A 20,409-nucleotide genomic window follows, 5' to 3' on the forward strand; every position below is an offset into this window, starting at 1 on the left:
CTGCGGTTTGAAATATAAATTGTAGAAAATATGCTGAATTATAACACAACCGGATGTGAAACTTGTACAAGCCACTTAGTATGAGATAAAAATGCACAGATGTGGTAACACTTTGCCCATATGTAATTTTCATTGTGTCTGAAAAAAATGTCCCCTTAGCAGCTCCATGGAATATATTTAAGATGTATTTAGAATGTATGTATTTAATCTGCAGGTTCTACTAGCAATGCTTGATTTATTTTTTTATTTTATTTTTGAGGGGCCTTTCCCTTTATTTGGTGGATAGACAGGAAAGGTGGGAGAGAGATGGGGGATGACACACAGCAAAGGGACGTAGGTTGGACTCGAACCCGGGCCGCTGCAGAGGACTCAGCCTACATGGGGCACATGCTCTAACTGGGTGAGCTAGAGGTTGCCCCCTAGCAATGCAAGTGTTGAGTGAAATTTTCAAGTTAAAATCTCACTGGCCAAACATGCTTTTATTCATAGCACTGAATTCAAAAAAATGTTTTGCAAGTATTAGAAAGAACATACAAAATGTACAAAATCGGGTTTTTGTTTGCCACTCATAAACATTAAAATGTATATATAACCTGGAATATAGCCTACATGTTCTCAAAAAGCCACAGAAGCAATCTATTTTCATAATCCAATTTAACAAAATACCCCTGAAGGGTTAGGTGTCAATGAATTATTCAAATTTCACACATGCAAGAAGAGTTGGTCAACTGTAATACATGGTGTTGATTGATCACACTTAGCTGGAGCCTCCTCATTCCCTTCCCCCCCCTCCGCGGGCCCTAGAGACTACTTCTGAAATTAAAAGGTCGAAGGTGATTGGCTATTCCCTTCTGTAGCAACTAAACAGCAATAGGGATAATCAACCACCAGGACACACACTCTCATATTGTGTCACATACAGTAGAGGATGTAGAAGTGGCATTAGCATTAGTTAGTGTAGCAATATCAAGCCTCATACAGCTATTACTACTACTGCAGGAAAATGCAATGCCATTAATGGTGAGATGGTTAATGCAATGCACAAACAGGTACACCCCACTAGCCCTACACTAGTGAGTAGGGCTGCAGCGATCGATTATTTTAGTAATCAAGTACTCTACCGATTATTCCATCGATTAAGAAATATTTTTGCTTTATAGTAAACTTTGCTTTATAGTAAACAGCTATAGTAAATATACATATTTCAGTTAAAGCAACATTTTTATTGCCTAAATTGCATACAATAACAGGGATAGACGGTGATATGTTTAAGCACTGGCGGCACATGCCCTTATTCTGTTGGCCAAAGTACATTTTTGGTGACCCAAAAGTAAATCTTTTTCGCCTCCCTACCCCTTCATGCCTCTGGCTCTTCACACTGGATATGCAAAACAGCTGGCCACTAAGCCCAGGTTAATGTGACTGTACAAAGCTTATAGCACAGCAGCAATCGATTATTTTAGTAATCAAGTACTCTACTGATTATTCCATCGATTAAGAAATATTTTTGCTTTATATTAAACTTTGCTTTATAGTAAACAGCTATAGTAAATATACATATTTCAGTTAAAGCAACATTTTTATTGCCTAAATTGCATACAATAACAGGGATAGACGGTGATATGTTTAAGCACTGGCGGCACATGCCCTTATTCTGTTGGCCAAAGTACATTTTTGGTGACCCAAAAGTAAATCTTTTTCGCCTCCCTACCCCTTCATGCCTCTGGCTCTTTACACTGGATATGCAAAACAGCTGGCATCTAAGCCCAGGTTAATGTGACTGTACAAAGCTTATAGCACAGCAGGGCTATTCAACTATACTGTTCAGGGGGACACATTTTGAGAAGGCTAATACTGAGTGAGGAGATGAGGAGAAAGAATCAAGAATGCATATTAAGTAGCCATGTGGATTTACCACTCCAGCGGTATCTCTGGTTTACAAGAATTTGTCTAACAGTTAAGATTCGTGGCACAATAAGATAAGCATTAAGGGCCCTATCTTGCACTTGTCTTGTCTTTGCTAGTTTAAGACTGACGCAGTTGTCAAATCCCCATCCAGCGCCCGCATCGTTTAAATAGCAAATGCACCTGCGCCCATCTTTTGCGCCCTGGTCAGGGAGGTGTGTTCAGGTGAATTCTTGGCGTATTGCTATCACGCCTGGCTTTAAAAGGGAATGGGAGATGACACCCTGATTGGTTTATTGCATGTTACGCCCAAAACACACCTATGAATTAATGAAGACACTAAGTACAACCCTTTTGAATCATGCACCCGGTACACAAACCCTTTTTTCCGCCATCAAACTAGCAAAAGTGGATTTGGACACGGCCTAAATGCACCTGCGCCATGCGCTTCACACCATGTGCTTAGACCGTTAAAATAGGGCCCTTACACTGCAAACCGAGAGCTTTTGTTTTAGCTTGTTTCTAAAACTTTGTAGAGTAACATGCTGTAGTTGTGTAAAACAGACGTTAACGTTACCTTGTATCGGTGTTGGCTCCGTGGAATGGATTAGTAGACTGGATTTTTGACTGGAGTTTTGGTGTATTTGCATCGATGATTTTTAGTAATTTAATTATTTATTTATTATTCTTTATTATTATATTACTCAAGGAATCATTTCAGCCCTATTAGTGAGCAAGAAGGTTCTCACTCTTGGTGAGAGGGGTCTAGGAAATCCAAAATAAAGATATCAGTAAATGCTCTCATATAACATTGGTATCATTTTATAGCCCACATTTTATGTGAAGACAAAAAAGAAATATGAAAATAAAGACAAAAACACATTTCAGAAATTAGCTTCCTTAATGTGCTAATAACCATTGGTGACAAATGTTAGCTGTCTTAAGAGGCGATTTCAGTCATCACTTAACTCTGGCTTTTGTCAACTAAAAACATAAACACATGACCTACCGTAGGTCAGACCACATATACATACGCCAGCAGAAGAGAGCTTAAACATTAGTTTAAAAAAAATCACTTATGTGGCCTCTGTGAATAAACAAGCTTTTCTTATGTAAACCTCTTGACTTTCTTGTTAACTCTGACCACATCCATGTGCATGTCACTACACGTTCCAGCTTTGAACGATCACGCAATTGCCTTCAAAGTTGGAGTGTGGATTTGTAGTGGGATCTGCTACACCTTTTACATTATAGCGGATAATTTGATACAAAAATATGACTTAATGGAAGTTTATTTCTGACCTGTAACTTATTTACAAAAGGGCAGTCTGTGCAGATGCTGCTGTCAGTAAAAAGATGTGGAGCAGCAGTTGCATCTTATAACTTTGTCTTGGAATAGTGATCTTAATCCCCAACATATAGCACTTACAGCTGAAAGATAACAAAGCACCGCCCTTGGCACCCTTCTCCAGAGTCTCAGGGGGCTCTGGTATGGCTGCTCTGATAAAGCTCTGGCATTGTGGAACATTCACAAAATCCCATCATGCCGCTCTTTGGTATTTGACCATGTGTTTGAGTAAGGCTAACTGAAGACAGCAATCTATAGACATGAATATTTTTCTCTCCTTACCCAACGAGAGGGCTGGAGTTAACAGTGGATGTCACTGGTTTTCCCATTTCCTAATATGGTTTGCTTTGGTCAGCAGTTGAAACAGGTGTATTATTTCTGAGGATGCAGGGCTAAGAGAAGGAATCAGACACTACTATGGCTCTTGACCTTGGGGCGATGATAATTTGCAGATGGAAAAGAGTGTTTTAAAAAACATTCACATCAACATGTGGAAAGTTCCATTTTTGTAAATGGCAATGACTGAAACGTGTAGTTTTTCCTTTAGAATAATTTCCACCCATATATGGATTAACAGAACTGAAAATAGCTATGACACTGTTCCGGAAACTCCTGATACTAGTGACATGATTTTGAGATCTGTCCCATCTGCTGCTGATCTAAGAGGCTACAGGTAACTACTTTGGGTCTCTTCGGTTACAGCACTGCCTAACCAGTCACCTTGTTTGCCGACTCTCCCTGCAATATCATGTTCTATGTTACCGCGGCAACACAGCGATTATGTTCACCTCTCTATTCACATCCCACTCTCATCCCCCCAAGAAACACTCATCTTGTCACCACACTGGGTTGACAAAGCAGGCATATTACAATGGGCATTGTTAGCATGATCTAAAGAAAGCTCAAGCCCCTTGGCAAGGTTAATCAGGCAACATCAAACAGATCATGTCTATGGATTTGGAAAGAAAATCTTAAAAGAAGAAATTTAATCTGATTTTTTTTTAAAGCCATTTGAATAAGTACCTTTAAACATAAACAGGAATATTTTTACTGGAATGTTGCTTTTTTTAATATATCCTAATTTTGTATTGCAAAAGATAGAAATGTCAAATATACCAAAAAATAAACACATAGTACCATGCCCTACCATTTTACACTACTATACAGTATACCATTTATATTCTATATACTGTACTCTGAATTAAAACATTAGCTGTTGGTCCCACTTGTAAACAGGAAAATTGAATGTGAAAATCAGTTGGAACCATTTCAACCACTTTAATTACAACCAGAATCTGCTGGAATGTCCAAATGTAATGTGAATCTAAAAGGATAAGTAGCAACTATTCTTTTCTATTTATTATATCTGTCCTGGCCTTAAAGGTGCACTATGAGTTCCTGCATGGTTTCAGCGCAATTTCATTTTTGTCTCAAATCGTAGGCATCTCTCCTTGATCCGCTAGTTCTGCTAGCCTGCCCCCTGAATAAACTGTGAAAAAGCCCGGTCTCGTCAAACAAACACAGGGGCACAGCCTGTGCACCAAAATACAACAAACCACATTCCAGCCAATCACCGACAAGATGGTTGGGGTGCTTTTAGAGCAGCAGTCTTAATTTCAGTGAAAAAGACACACTAACCCCCACCCTTCCCCAACCATCTTGTCGGTGATTGGCTGGAACGTGGTTTGTTGTATTTTGGTGCACGGCCTGTGCCCGTAGTGTTTGTTTGATGCCTACGATTTGAGACAAAAATTTAATTGCGCTGAAACCATGCAGGAACTCATAGTGCACCTTTAAGGAAAATCAATAATATATCATTAGTATAAATAAAGTTTTTAGGGATCTGACGGGGCTTCTTTCATGCTTGCCCAATTAAAATTTCTGACCAAACTAGGAGCCAATGACAGATGAGTGCATCTGACGAGGTTAAACATTTTTCAAGATGAAATAGTCCCACTAAATAGAGGCTTCCCTCCCCTGCATTTAGTGATAGCTCCTTCACAAACTACACATTCTTCAGTTTTTTGCCTCTGTCTTAGGTGAGCTATTTGCGCAACGATAATATGAGGGCTCTACTTAAAAGGCAGGTATGTCAGGAGAAGCACAGTGATCTATAAGCACATAGCATGCCTGTTTATTTGCTGCAAGCGCCTGTCTGCCGCACTTCTAACAAGGGTGTAAATTCAACAAAAAAGCAAATCAGCCGTCTCTCAATTCGAAGTTGAAGATCACAGGGGGCACACTGGTGATCAACACCTAGGAAGATTCCTATCTGTTTGCTGTCTATTTAAAACGTTACAGTATATTCATCATAATATACATGTACTACGATGCTGAAATGTGAGCTGCAGAGTACTGTACCTAAGACTCAAAAGCTGAGTTTATTACAAACATCTGTAGAAAAGTACTCTTAGCTGATCAACTGTGGGCGTAATTACAATTTTCACAGTTAGCAAAAGTTGCATATGATTAACTATGGCACTACGTTCTGTAGCATCTCATCTTATACATAGGGCTGGGCATCATTCAAAATTTTTCGATCCGGTGCCAATTTCGATACCTCAGTTTCGAAGCCGGTTCCTTAACGATACTTAAAAAAAAAAATTAAATCATTTCAACAAAAATACATTAAACACAAAACTTTTATTTTCCACCTTAATTGTAAATCAAAATAGTTATCAAAATTAAAAAATTCTGTAACACTGCTCACTCAGAGTAACATTAATAAAACTGGTTGTGCTTTTGGATAGGGGTGCGCCAGTCAGATACTCAGGATTGGTATCAATCTGAACTTAAAAAATTTACAAAAAAAGAGAAACCTTTTTGCCACAACATGAACATATTATAAATAATAAACAAATGACATTGTGTGAACTAACTAAAATGCAAAGGAAAGTAAACAAAGACTTTTTAGTGCAAACTGCATAATGACACAAACCTTTAACAATTAACTTGGTGACTGCCCTGTTGTCAAAGGAATGTCTTTGAATTGCCTTGTTACTGAAAGGTGCTGTAGAAATAATGTTGCCTTGCCTTACAACCTCAGCCTGTCAGTCAGTCACCAGGGCTTATAAACCACTGTCGTGCCTGCTTGTCTCAGAGGAAGTGTCAACAGCACCGCGACCGCTTTGGCCTCTCCATTAATATCATATCGCAGCAAACGCTGTCTGCATGAAGTTTTAAAAAACTGTAACCACACTTGAAACCACTTTAATCGGCATTGCCGCGACTCACTGTGACTTCAACAAAACTGCAGAGTCAACGTAGTTTGCTCGAGTTTACTCCGTCCGCACCTCTGCACGCGTATTGGTTTGTGTGTGTGTTGTGTGTGTGTGTGTGTGTGTGTGTGTGTGTGTGTGTGTGTGTGTGTGTGTCGGAGCTCCGCTCTCTGTCAATATGAAGAGAGGACAGATATGCTTGGGCTTACGAGCTCAGACGCTTTTGGAACCGAAATTCGGCACCGAAAGATAAATAATTTTCGATACTCATAGGATCAAAGTATTTTCAGTCGGTGCCATAAAAGTATCGACGTTCGGTGCCCAGCTCTACTTATACACAGAATGAGGCATTGTATAACTTATTTCCACATAACAGTATGGATTTCCACTATAGTTAATAAAAAAAAGTAAATAAAAATAATGGCCATGTTGCAATAATAATAAATAATAAATAGTAAACCCTAGTAATTCATATTCATAAAATGAGTTGAAGCAAACACTCAGGCTTCAGGAAGTATAATCAGTAAAGACAGCCTGATATATTAACACAGTTTAAGCAGCAGAAAGCTGTAGGACTGTGCAGTGGGCTTCAATAGGCCTTAGATTGGCTTCATCATCAGTCTACCCTGAGTCATTTCATGAAATATTTAAGATATGATGCATGCCAGCAGCAGTGCAGGCACAAGTGCATACTTCAGTCACATTAGGTAGCTCAGGTGGGAGTCGCATTTGAGGAGAAATAAGGGTATGTTTCACGTTATATTAAACTCTGCTGAGTGGTATGTTTTTGCTGTCAAGTGAACAATTTAATAAGTGAAAATGACAAAATCCTGAAGGAATGGTCATATTTGCTTTATTTTGTGAGTTCAAACCTGACAATTTTTACTGTCCCCTCCACCTGGAGACCACAGGGACTAGAGAGATATGAATCTGATGCATCATGAGAAAGGAGGATTATTACTGCATGGTAAGGACAGAAGTAAAGTAGTGAAAACAGCTCCATGTAGTACTCTACATGACGGTCATTCTAGAAGATAACAGATTTAGAAACTATGCCCTATTCCGGTATACCATGAAATAGAACAAAGCTATAAAACTATATTACAACACAATAGCTACTCAAGACAAAAGGTTCACATTAAATACACATTATTTTGTGAAACTTTCCAACAACATCACAGATGCCATACAGTAAACTTTCATGACGTTTGACACAGTTTACTTTTTGAAAGGCAAATACAAACCAACAGTAGTCCTAAATTTACCAAGGTTAAGCCAGACACTGAGTTAAATTATGCAGGGTGTGCAAATTTAGTCCAGGCCTAATAATACACTGACCAGAGCATACAGGGCACAGCCGATACAGCAGCAGTGGAGGCCCCCATTTCTCTGCCTCGCCCAGAAATCGTCTCAGGTCACTCCTCTCTGCAGGCCTCTAAACTTAGCTCAGCCCAGAAACAGATCAGAGGCTGTTTGCCTGCTGCTGGGTCGCGTGGCAATCCCTCAAAGGGTGCAAAGATATGTGACAACTGCTCACATCACACCATGGACCCACAACAACAGTTTAAATCCCCACAAGTACGAGCAGCAGCCAAGGCCTCCAGACGGCAGGAAACAACGAAAAAATACTCTACCAATGACTTAGAAAGGGTAAAGAATTACATATTTACATAATTAAAGACAACTGCCAAGGCACAGGAGTATTTTAGACCTAAATTCAGATGAGTCAGTGAAGGTGAAAATCTTCATTTCTCTACACCTGCACATATCCAACTCATAATCTAAGCCAATGCTGCTGCATTCTCTATAGTAATTTTACTCTTTAATTTAACCCATTTACCTTTGTGTCAAAAATCATAATGTATGTTCCACACAATGTTCCAATATAGATAAAATGTACTTCTTTGTCGTGGTTTTGAATCTTATCTCCACAGCTATAGGGCTCTCAAAGTCAACTAACAATTCCCCACTTAACTCTTGTCAACTGAATCATTTTAGTGTTTAATTATGACAATTGCTGTGGACAACAACAACAGAAGCTCCAATGACACAGGTGTGTCCATGGCGGACAAGTCAAATCATGTGTGTACAGTCACCACCACCTCCTTCATATTACCACCACCTTAACCATGTCATTCTTTTCTTGTGCCATTTGGAACTACAGAATACTAAGCTCACTCACAGCTTCCAGGCAAGCTTGGATAGCAGGTAAATACTAGGGATGGGATTGTAACACATTTTCCAGTAGATGAATAGGCTTTTGCATGCTTAGTGACTCACCAGTCAGTGAGCATGCAAAAGCATGACATTGATCCTGTCATTCTAATTAATAAAGAATCATGCAACCAGCTACAGGGAATTTGAGGAGTTGGTGTGGGTTGAACAGAGTTGATGACTCTGAAGTAGAGTGGACAAATTTTTTGGCACATGATACCGAAGGGCAGACATGTGCACGGGATAAACAAAGTGCTATAATATCAATGGTGTTTACCCAGTGATCAGCATCTGGTTGTACCCAGCTCCAGGGTCAATTAGTATGCAGCAACAAATAGAATTTCCATGCAAATGTGATTTCAGGACTCTGGTAGTCAATGTGTCAGTTCAGTAACGGGAGATTTGCAAGCTGATCTTTACTGGTGTAAGCTTTAAAAAATATACTCATATAGTAAATAAATACAGTGTATTGTACATATTTTCTTAATACAGGATCACCACCAAAGACACCGGAGAGACCTCCTCTGAGTTCTTTATGATCACAATGTGTACATGATTTCTGAAGTCTTAGTTTTAGAAAATCTATTAGCTGAACATTGCATGATATTGCCAAGGGCATCAACACTGCCATGGCGACCGGCAGTGTGTGTACTCAGGCCTAAGAAAGTCAAGGAGCCCTAGATTATGAGTTCAGACAGTGAACATGAATCATGCAATTAATTATAGTGACTTAGTCTGTAAAACTAAGACACACCTGAATGGTGGACGGATTAAACAAAAGCGAGGTCAGATCTGTTCAGCTATGCTAACATACAGTTATACTGATTGTGACTACAGAAAACAGACTGTACCCTTTCATTTGCATTTATGTCGAGATGGAGCTGCTAAAAGTACTGCATAGCTTGAGTCTGACCTCTCAGTGGTTTTTAAAATAGAGCACTCACTTACAGACAAACAGGCTGTTCACAGTCCTGGAAAAGGTTTGAGAGGTTACAGAGAGGTGAAAAAGAACGCCTATTAGCATCCAGTACTAGAGATGCTCCGATGCTGCCTAAAATGCTAGTATCGGGAAGTACTGGAGTTTATGCACTGATACGATACCATGCAATAAAGCCCTAAGGAAAATCTACGTTAAAGTAGTTTATTTATGTTCTTTTTCCGTTATGAAGCTCAGCGCAAATTCCTTCAGGAAGACTTCTATGACTGCAATCACCACTATTTCTCCCTAATTCAATTCAGCTGTTCAGAGTTCTCCGCCATCACCAGTGTCTAGGCTCCATCGGGGGGGAATAGGCCTGTTTCTCTGCCCCTTTAAATATTTTCTATGATGGAGTCTAATCCCCAAAGACTATGCACATTTCATGTATTCATTTATCCATGTTCAAATCATGCTCATCTATAATAAATATTTGTATAACTGCAACAAAGTCTCTCCTGATTGAAATAACTGACTGTCAAACTGCATAATAAAAGAAAGTGGCATTCATTGTTTGTGTTTGTTCATGTTTCACAAAGAGTTTAACCTGAACCAGACAACAAAGATAGAAATAATATCACATCCATACAGGGATAGTAGTATACAGTTGTTAAAACATAATAAAATATATGACACACTGGTATCGGATTGTAAGTTCAGGTATCAGAATCGGTATCGGGAAGCAAAAAAATAGTATCGGGCCATCTCTATCCAGTACAACTAAACAGAGATACATTATTATCAATAACCTTTCCCACTTGGAGAAAACAAATTGATGAGCACTGACATCTTAGCCCTATGTTGAGGTCTGGAGTAATTTAAAGCTTTAGTGCTTAACTTTTTGATATTAATGAATGTCTGTTACATTCAAGCCATTGCCAAATGAGTTGCTACAAAGCTAATTAAGACTATCAGCTCCACACAACTCTCTGTATTTCTCAGTATGGCTATGTTCAGAAGATTGTGTCATCCAGCGACTTTCGTGTGCAATAACTTGAGTGAAGATAATTACCTCTTCTGAAGAGTCCATTTTAATCCTCCATGTCCTCCTTGGCTACTAGCAACTGCGTCGAGGAGGGGCGGTGCACGATCACGGAAGGCTTGTATCATGTGGATGCGCCGGAAGTTGTTGTCATTACTTAGAATTTCTCATGGGGGCGACAGAAACTACGCACTATAGCTTTAAGAGTAAATTTATATGAAGAAAAAAAAAAATCAAAAAACATTTTAAAATTCCAGTATACTGTCTACTTACCAATATGAAATTGGTATCAAATGCTGAGCCAATTACAATCCTATATTATTTAAAAATAGTAATTATAATAGTAAACAGATGAATGAATTAATGTCGGTTGTATACACTTAAAGGTACACTGTGTAGTGTTTTAAGTATTTTATTAGCTAAAATCAATGTCTTCATTCATAAATATGTCCTCATTGGTATAAAAATACCTCTGCCAATGATATGACTTATCCTCATAAGCGAAGAATTTCTTATCTGTATTTACATTGGACATTGGAAAGTCCAAGGAGGCTTCCATGTCGTTCCGCCATTTTGAAAAACTATAATGGCTGAGAGGGACATAAAGCACTAGTCTACCTGTCTAGCTAATCCACAATGCGTTTTCGTTCAGAGCCAGCATCACCTGACTGAAACCAGCTGAAACGGAGAAAGAGAGAGGCGCTTGTCACTGCCCAGGCTAATCTGAAAGCCTGCACTGCACTTTAGTTCATAATGGAGGATCGTACTTAAGCCGAGCCACAGGAGAAGGAATCCTCGTTGCCAAAAAAGCTAAACTTGGAAGACATGTTGTCATAGCTTCTTGGTACATAACGGCTACCGTAGTTGCAACACGCAATTGAAAAAGCTAGGTGCTAGAAAGCACTATTCGTTTGAATGAAAAATACAATTTCACCGCTAGATGGGAGAAATTCCTACAAAGTGTGCCTTTAAAAATGTCTTTATTCTTATGAAGTTAGTGTCTGAACTGCACAGTTATGATTAGAATGATATTGATGAGCGCACAACTGGTGTCAATTTAAACTTTATGACTCATTGTAATTAGTTTTTTATACAATGCATTATCTCAATTTTGTTTTGATATGTAAATCAGTTCAGAGGTAATCGTCAACAGATCACCCACACTTGGGCTGCAACTAACTAACTAAACTAAAATAATTATTTTCATTATCCATTAATATGTCAACTATTTAAAAGGGACAGTTCACCCCAAAATCAAAAGTACATATTTTGCTCTTACCTGTTGTGCTATTTATGTGTGTAGTGATTTCTAACAAACAGAGTGTAAATTGTAATTTCCCCACTGGGGATCAATAAACAGTATAATAAACAGTATTTATTAATCCAAAGGTTTTGGTGTGAGTTGCCCAATGTTGGAGATATTGGCTGTATTCTCTCAAATATAATGGAACTAGATGGCACTTGTGGGGCTCAAAATGCCAAAAAATAAGAGTAACTGGGTCATGATTTCTCAAAAGAGACATTCCTGTGGAGTTTTTCAAATGTATTTTTTGGGCGCTTTGAGCACCACAAGAAGAGTGCCATCTAGCTCCATTATATGAGAGGCCGTATAGGAGGTAATTCATACTTCTGTCTTACACACACTATCATAATCTTGCATATACACCACTATACTCATACACACACACTATTATAATCCTTTTACATGTATGTATGAGAGGGTATAGTTGTGTATGTGAGAGAGTATAGTAGTGTATGTGAGAGAGTATAGTAGTATGTGTGAGAGAGTATAGTAGTGTATGTGAGAGAGTATAGTAGTATATGTGAGAGAGTATAGTAGTATATGTGAGAGAGTATAGTAGTGTATGTGAGAGAGTATAGTAGTGTATGTGAGAGAGTATAGTTGAAAAGGAAGTTGGTTTGATCAATCAAGGAGACAGCTTAAATTCTCACTTCCTCATTGGCTAAAGGGGCCATTTTAAATTATCATTATCTGGTGGGCTTGCTGCTTTGAAAGTACAGCTAGCACCAACTCAAAGGAACAAGGAACATTTAAATCAAGCAGCATAAACTTTAAGGAAAAAAACAACCTTTTTGGACGAAAACATTTATTCTTATTTTATTTAGTTTCTTTTTCCAAGGTCAGTTTTTGTTTGTGGAAGTATATGGTAATGAGGGAAAACATTACTATCTTTTTCACTGATACACTGCGGTGTGTTCAGAGAATTGTGAGGGAAACTGACAATTTGGGACATGACATTTTGGAAAGATTAATTTCTGAGCTCAATGGTTATAATTATAATAATAATAATAATACATAAGTTTTATATAGCGCTTTACATGGAACTCAAAGACGCTTTAACAAACAAAGAAACAAACAAACAAACATACTCGGACGATCTCTTTCTTGCTATTGATTAACCAGCAGTTTGAAGAGGATGACAATCAGGGAAGCTTTGGTGTAGAGCTGAAGATCTTTGACCGAACCCGACGGGACCCCGCCGGGACCCGACAGGACCTGGCCGGGACCTTAATTTCTATCATTTTACCACGGGGCGATCCGAAGTTCGCGCGCGGCAGTGCAGAACATTTTAGTTAGAAGGGTGACAACGCTGAAATAAATGAAGTACATTTTGAGACTTCAATGTTGTTGTTCCAGAAAATGACTTTATTTTCAATTAAACAGTTATGAACAGAATTCTAGAAACTGTAGACCCACTAGCCAATGACGGTAACCATGGCATTCTATTATTTTTAGCCCTAGTGATCTCTATCAGTGAGCAACTTCATTAGTGTCAAGGCAATTAATAAAGGTTAATAAAAGGCCAGTGAAAAGTTTTCTTTTTAGTCAAATGATTATTCTATTCCATTTTATAAATAGATTTTATTGATTGTTATCGAAATAGAACATAACCAACATACAAGTCAGAACAGGAAGGAAATAAACCACCATTCACACCAAAATGACTTCAGGTAGCGCACGACTGCCCCAACAAGTTAAAGAAGAGGAGAGAAAAGATAAATAAATTTAAAAATAAATAAATAATAAAAATAATTAAATTAAAAAAATAACAGAAAAAACAAAAAATTAATTAATACAAAAATATATATATATAAAATAATAAATCAAAAATTAAAAAGGAAAAAAAATACACATACATACGCACACACACACACATATATATATATATATATATATATATATATATACACACACACAGATATACAAATATACATATATATATATATACATACATACAGATATACAAATATACATATATATATATACATACATATACACATAAACATGTATACCTACATACATACACATGTGAATTAAAAACCAAGTAAAAATAAAATCAGTCACCCTATACACATACCTTGCCTTCTCTCAACCATGTATAGTGGAGTTAAAATATAAATTTTACCAGTACACAAGACAATAGCAGGGGGGATGATTATTCCATTTTTAATTGTTTAAACAAGACATTAATAATGTATTAGGAAATGGTGAGTTATTGACAACGATGCCTCTTCAATTTAGTCAAGTTCAACAGGCAACAGATTTTAAAAATGTATATTAAGAGTGTTTTTTAATGCAAAATCCATAGTTTCCTTAAAATCCTCGAATTTTTTCAGGACTGGCAACCGCAGGCAGTTAATGGCATGTGTTTGTGTTGGTGGGTAAGATAACGTGGCCTTGTCTGAGGGGCAGCTCATGGAGAAAAACCACTGAAGGTAGTGGGGAGAAGCCCAGGGGTGGAATATCATTTGCTCCCGTCGTAAAGGCCAGGATACCCCCAAGTTGCAAGGGTCCCTCTTGCTCTGAAAAAGAAATACACCAAAAACAAAAATTAAACCTAGCATGTAGAAAACTTTTAAAAAGGAGGGAAAGACAAAGACAGACAGAAGGGCATATGAAAAGATTTTTATTCCATAACTAGCAATAATACTTACCCTCAACATCCAGCAGGTAGTCCCTCCAAAATGCAACCACACATTCCTCTGCCCTTCTTTTGTTCCTGCCCACTGCTGACAGTTCTAGTACATCCGCTGTGAGTGGGGATGGCTCGTGACAAAACAGCGGTCTGAAAGCATCTGGGTGCATTCTTATTGCATCAAGAACACCAAGGGTCTTCATCCCCTCCCTGAACCTGTAAAAATGTATCATGAGAAGATACAAATATAATTTTTCAAATTGGATAAATTATCACACAGCACATGAAAGGGATGACTTATAAGACAGTTCAGTGTTTGTTGATTATGCAAAAAGGACTTGTCTTTGACAACTATCTAAAACGTGATGTTCTTTAAGTTATTTTATATGATACATGCAAGCCTTTATTCAGAGTGTTTGGTTGTACATTGACTTTTAAAAATATGTTAAAATCTTTCATTATTCTTAATCCTTGTAAGCTGTTCAGGTCTGTGGGACCCGTTTTCAATGTTTGCTAAAATAAAAATGATGCTATTTATTATTTCTTCTAACTCAAACTCATTGGCCTTGGCTCATTTTCTTTGAAGAACATAAAAAATAACTTATTTTCAATTAGTGTACACGGTACACCCCCCTACACATAACTAATACAAATGAGGTGTTCGGGTCTACTGGACCCAAGTGTAATTATTACAGTGTAATAATTGTAGGTGCTATGAAACTTTGTACCTGCTATTCTCACACAAAGTTAAAAATTTTTTACATTTCAAGTACTTTCACCTGTTCTGATTAAGTTCTAAGAAATAAGCACCAATAATGATAATGTTTGTGATAATGAATGAAAAATCTTGTTTCTATTTTATTTTATTTTTTTTTACCTTTTTTTATAATTGGAGTAAATGGCAAATATGAACCATAAATGATGTATCTATCATTGGTAATTGAGCTTAAGTAAACCTCTGTTTAGTATTTTTATATACATGTTTATGGCTGTATTGATTTAAAAACCTAATAATGTGGTGGGTCCAACATTGGCTGTGGAACAAAAATATGAACACCTTAGAAGGGTTAATTATGTTTGCTAAAAAATGGAGTTACACAAACCTTTGAAGTGCTCCACTAACTCGATGAACCAGCTGAAACATGATGATATCCTCCACCAAGAGATCTTTGTCTTCTATGCGTTTCAAAGGCCTTAGACGCCCAGCATTGGCCAGATAATCTGTAATAAATCATTGTATAGTATGAACAACACAAGATTAGATATATTAAACAAACTGTTCTTTCCTGGAGGCCAGGCCTGTATGTGATGATGAAATTAGGTGATGCATGAATTTATATGAATGACATCTTTTATTTAACTCCTTTAATCACAGTAGTATATTTAGCACTGACCAAGCCTGGTTTAAACATTCATATGAAAGTCAGAAACAAATCACACAGATTGCAGAAATATAAAAACAAATATGTGGCTTCACCACACAAGAGTGACATTCTAAAATGCTTAATAAGCACTTGAGAGCCCTGCTTAGTAGTATTTAGATTATTATTCACTGTAATAAACATATGTAAACATGTATATTGCACTCTTTAATAATAATAATAAATTTTATTTATATAGCGCTTTTCATGGTACTCAAAGACACACACAGGCTAAATATCGTCACCCAGTCAGATGATTGCAAGACCGAGCATTCTTATTTAACCTATCTTTGCTGTAAAACGCCTACGCCTACTCTCTCTTTACCCAAAGATAGGTGAAATCCAATAAATGCAGAACTGCGTTGCAATAAGCTGCGCACTGATAGCAAATTACAATATGTTTGAAATTTAATAACAGGAGCGCAGCAATGGGTACTACAATTACCAGTATGCTTCCATAACTGCTGCTGCTAGCTGCTAGCTTTTTCTCCTAGTCAAAGTCAAATGTACACTGTACAGTAAAATATACTGTGGTTAATCAAAGGGCTTTACAGACAATGTGTCGTCTCTCACATGTAACCAGATTTAATTCGGAAACCTGATTTCTGAAATTATTTCACACAGCTTGATCAAACTTGCTTGATCATATTAACTAGCACTAGCTAGCTAGTGGAGATATTGCAAAGTTTTCAATGGAAAATGGCTAGCCCGTGTTATGTGGGTAGCAACTAGTTAGCAGCGCTAACGCCACGACCATGCTAACATGAATTTGGGGGAACACTGCAGATAGAATGACGTTAATAAAAAAGGGGTTCCTATGTCAATGGTCTTTGGCTATTTTTATCATCAACTTACCTCTTCCTGGATTTCGACGACGATCCACCGAAACGCTGTCTCGTCTGGTAACGGGGTCCTCCGTGTTGCATTGAGCTAGCTAGAAGTAGCAGTGCTAGCCTGGAGCCAGGTCTGACTGGATTTGCAGTTCCACCCCTGAATAATCTCTGCATCTCCGAATCAGAGCTCTGTTGGACTTAATTTAATTGTCGAGACATCGTTGACAATAGCTCACCATTTCCTAAAATATTATTTAGAAGACCCACAGCTTCAGTTAGCCTCTTTCTATCCATTACAGCTCCACTTCAGCCAAACTATTATAATGACAGTGCCGGAATTTGACCGTCAAATACCGCTTCTTCTTTGTCAACCAATCAGGAGCTGAGTAATCAAACTGCCTTCCGTTTCAATCAAACTCCCTTCCGTTTCAATCAAACTCTCTCACACACACTACTATACTCTCTCACACACACACTACTATACTCTCTCACATATACTACTATACTCTCTCACACACACTACTATACTCTCTCACACATACTACTATACTCTCTCACATATACTACTATACTCTCTCACACACTACTATACTCTCTCACATATACTACTATACTCTCACACACTACTATACTCTCTCACATATACTACTATACTCTCTCACACACACTACTATACTCTCACATATACTACTATATCTCTCACATATACTATACTCTCTCACATATACTAGGCTACTATACTCTCTCACATCACACTACTCTCATAATACTACACATACTACTACAAATACTATCTCACATATATGTCTCACACACACACTACTATACTCTCTCACATACACAACTATACCCTCTCATACATACATGTAAAAGGATTATAATAGTGTGTGTGTATGAGTATAGTGGTGTATATGCAAGATTATGATAGTGTGTGTAAGACAGAAGTATGAATTACCTCCTATACGGCCTCTCATACCATTATATTCGAGAGAAGGCAGACATCTCTAACACTGGGTAACTGACACAAAACAATCTAGATTAGGTCTAGAGTAAATAGCACTACAGGTAAGAGAATATATAGTTTTGATTTTGGGATGAACTGTCCTTTCAATAATTTTCATCTATGAAATGTCAGAAAAGAGTAAATATCCTGCGCAATATCCTGAAGCCCAATGTGAAATCACCAAATTTCTGACCAAAAGTTTAAAACCAAAGAAAATTCTTACGTCAGCTCATACAACAAATGAAGATGCTCTTTTATTTTTTAATACCTGCAGTAATGTCATCACGATTAAGTCCTGTCAAGCCTGCTGGAGATCTTGGATGAAGGCATGTAAACATACAAAAGTGACATACTAAGATAGCATTATCTCAGTGCTTTGGAGTTTGAAAATGCTTCATCAGATGAATGCCAGTATTTGACAGAGAGACAGTGGAAGCTCCGAGCTGGTGCATGCTGTGATCTAGCCTGGTCAGTCTTGTTGCTGACCATCTGTCGTTGTGATATCAACACCTCCTGTGTATATTCCCTCCAGTGTTTACTAAAATCACTCTATAATACATCCTTTGAAAAGATTTATTTTGACAACACATGACTCAACCTGCAGGGATTACTTCTGACGACTGTCAGGAGGAGCCTGCAGAGATGATTTTAGAGGGCTCCTTTTTAAAAAGAAATTAGCACCACACACTCACTCAGATCCATACAAGCACACTTATCCCTAGATCCATACGCCAGTTCTCTTTTCTCGTGGTTAAAATGTCTTACACCCTACAATATAATGTAATCTAATACACTACACCACAGAGATGTTTTTAAGTCTTTTGAATCAAGTCCAAGTCGAGTCTCAAGTCTTTTAAATGTGACAAGTCTAAATTTTCTTCAGGTCTGTCAATGCTAGTATAAAAATTACAACAGTGCAATGGACAAAATCCCACCAATTACTTATCTGAGCTATTGAGCTAATGTATTTGTGTGTAGTCTAATTTTATAATGAAAGGCTAACTTTTCGCAATCAAAGTTTTCTCCATTTTATTCTGGTGCCAGCAGCTGCAACAACTGCAAAGTGTGCATTAGTTTTTAATATTTGAATAATATTGAAAAATAGGTGCAACTCTGTTTAAAAAACAAAACATATGGCCCATATAGTCTATTTACATACAGTATCTGATCTACCCAGTCCTTGATGCTCTCTGTCAGGCTATCATTTCTCTAAAATGAGTAGAGTCCCTGCAAAGACTGGTACCAATTCCATAATATAGTATTTCTAGTATCAAGCCATAAATGGGAAAGCTACATAGCCACAATTGTTGTACCTGGTCTGACCAATTTGTTTTCTCGTCTTGGGCACAACTTGACAAGTATTTATGTGAGAAGAGAGTCACATCTGAGTTACTGGCAAAACTTTGATAATACTACATCAATCACTGAAGTAGCACTCAAACTCCCAAAAGCTTAACTGTGCATTAACTGTACAACGTGATATCATGACCTCACGTAAACATACACGCCACTTTCCTAAAGCCAAGTGGCATGTTATCTGTACGCATTTTGAGCTATCCGCGTGTATGTCTACGTCTGCAACGTCACAGCGTAAACATACACGCCACGTTGGCACTTTCTAAAGCCACGTGGTGTGTTATCGTGAGGCTACATGTTATCGCGAGGCTACGGTTGGGGCAGTGGTGGCCTAAAGGTTAAAGAAGCAAGCTTGGGACCGGGAGGTCGGTCGCCGGTTCAATCCCCAGACCGGCAGGATAAAATCTGGGTGGGGAAAGTGAAAGAGCAGCGCTTGTCCCTCCCTCATTACCACCACTGAGGTGCCCTTGAGCAAGGCCCTTAACCTCAACCGCTCTAGTGGAGCTGCTCAGTGGCCAGCAGATCAGACTGTGGTTGTACTGGGCAGCTTCCAGATATGAATGTGTGAATGTGACAGGTCGTCGTTGCAAATGAGAATTTGTTCTCAATCGACTTACCTGGATAAATAAAGGTTAAAAAAATAAATAAATAAAAAGGAACGTCACACGCGGGTTGGGTTTAGGAAAAACAAAACGTGGAAAGGAAGATCGCCGCTCTCCTGGGTGAAAGTCCTGTGTTTTACCCATCCTCCACTCCACCCCGACCATCCTCCCTATGCAGATTTTTGCCCTTTCACACTACTCACTACGGCGTCAATTCACACGCAATCGCAAGGTAACGTAAGTCAACGGAGGCCAAACGGCGTTGATAAACACGCTAAAAAACGATAACACGCCAATAATGGCATACAAATTGCCGTGTCATACATACGCCACTTCATGAGATCAGCCTGAACTGTAGCATGCTGGGATCCAGCTGCATGATCCAATAGGGGTTAAAATGACAACTCTGTTGCCTTTACTAGAAAAAGCTGAGACAGCTAAACAACCAACTCCACTTTGGGTATGGGCTCTTCTCTTTTAGTACAGAAATGAAGAACCGGTGTCTAAACATCTTGGTTCCTGTGTGAAATAGTGAAACAATAATAACCCTCTGATGTGGCCGGGTTAGCTCAGTTGGTGGAGCAAGCGCACATATTTAGAGTTTTATTCCTCG

The 20,409-nt window shown here is 38.2% G+C and overlaps 2 protein-coding genes across 2 annotated transcripts in view; both read right to left on the minus strand.

Annotated features, from left to right (window-relative positions):
• sema4ba (sema domain, immunoglobulin domain (Ig), transmembrane domain (TM) and short cytoplasmic domain, (semaphorin) 4Ba) overlaps window positions 1-20,409 on the minus strand; it is an 86,470-nt gene that overhangs the window by 52,586 nt on the left and 13,475 nt on the right. The window lies entirely within an intron of this gene.
• On the minus strand, window positions 14,302-17,301 carry LOC120563779 (G2/M phase-specific E3 ubiquitin-protein ligase-like). Its single transcript, XM_039808187.1, has 4 exons — window positions 16,858-17,301; window positions 15,685-15,802; window positions 14,601-14,797; window positions 14,302-14,468 (listed from the first exon to the last, which is right to left on the minus strand). The coding sequence occupies exons 2-4, from the start codon at window positions 15,723-15,725 to the stop codon at window positions 14,302-14,304; spliced, it is 405 nt and encodes a 134-aa protein (XP_039664121.1). The 5' UTR covers window positions 15,726-15,802; window positions 16,858-17,301.

The sequence above is a fragment of the Perca fluviatilis genome, chromosome 8 (assembly GCF_010015445.1).
Source record: "Perca fluviatilis chromosome 8, GENO_Pfluv_1.0, whole genome shotgun sequence".
NCBI classification, from domain to species: domain Eukaryota; kingdom Metazoa; phylum Chordata; class Actinopteri; order Perciformes; family Percidae; genus Perca; species Perca fluviatilis.

Excerpts from the sequence above, each read along its gene's own strand:
- LOC120563779 (XM_039808187.1), bottom strand. The coding sequence starts at position 15,725 with ATGTTTCAGCTGGTTCATCGAGTTAGTGGAGCACTTCAAAG. Across the intron at positions 14,798-15,684 it reads GTTAGTGGAGCACTTCAAAG|GTTCAGGGAGGGGATGAAGA; the intron begins GTTTGTGTAACT and ends ACATTTTTACAG. Across the intron at positions 14,469-14,600 it reads CTACCTGCTGGATGTTGAGG|AGCAAGAGGGACCCTTGCAA; the intron begins GTAAGTATTATT and ends TTTCTTTTTCAG.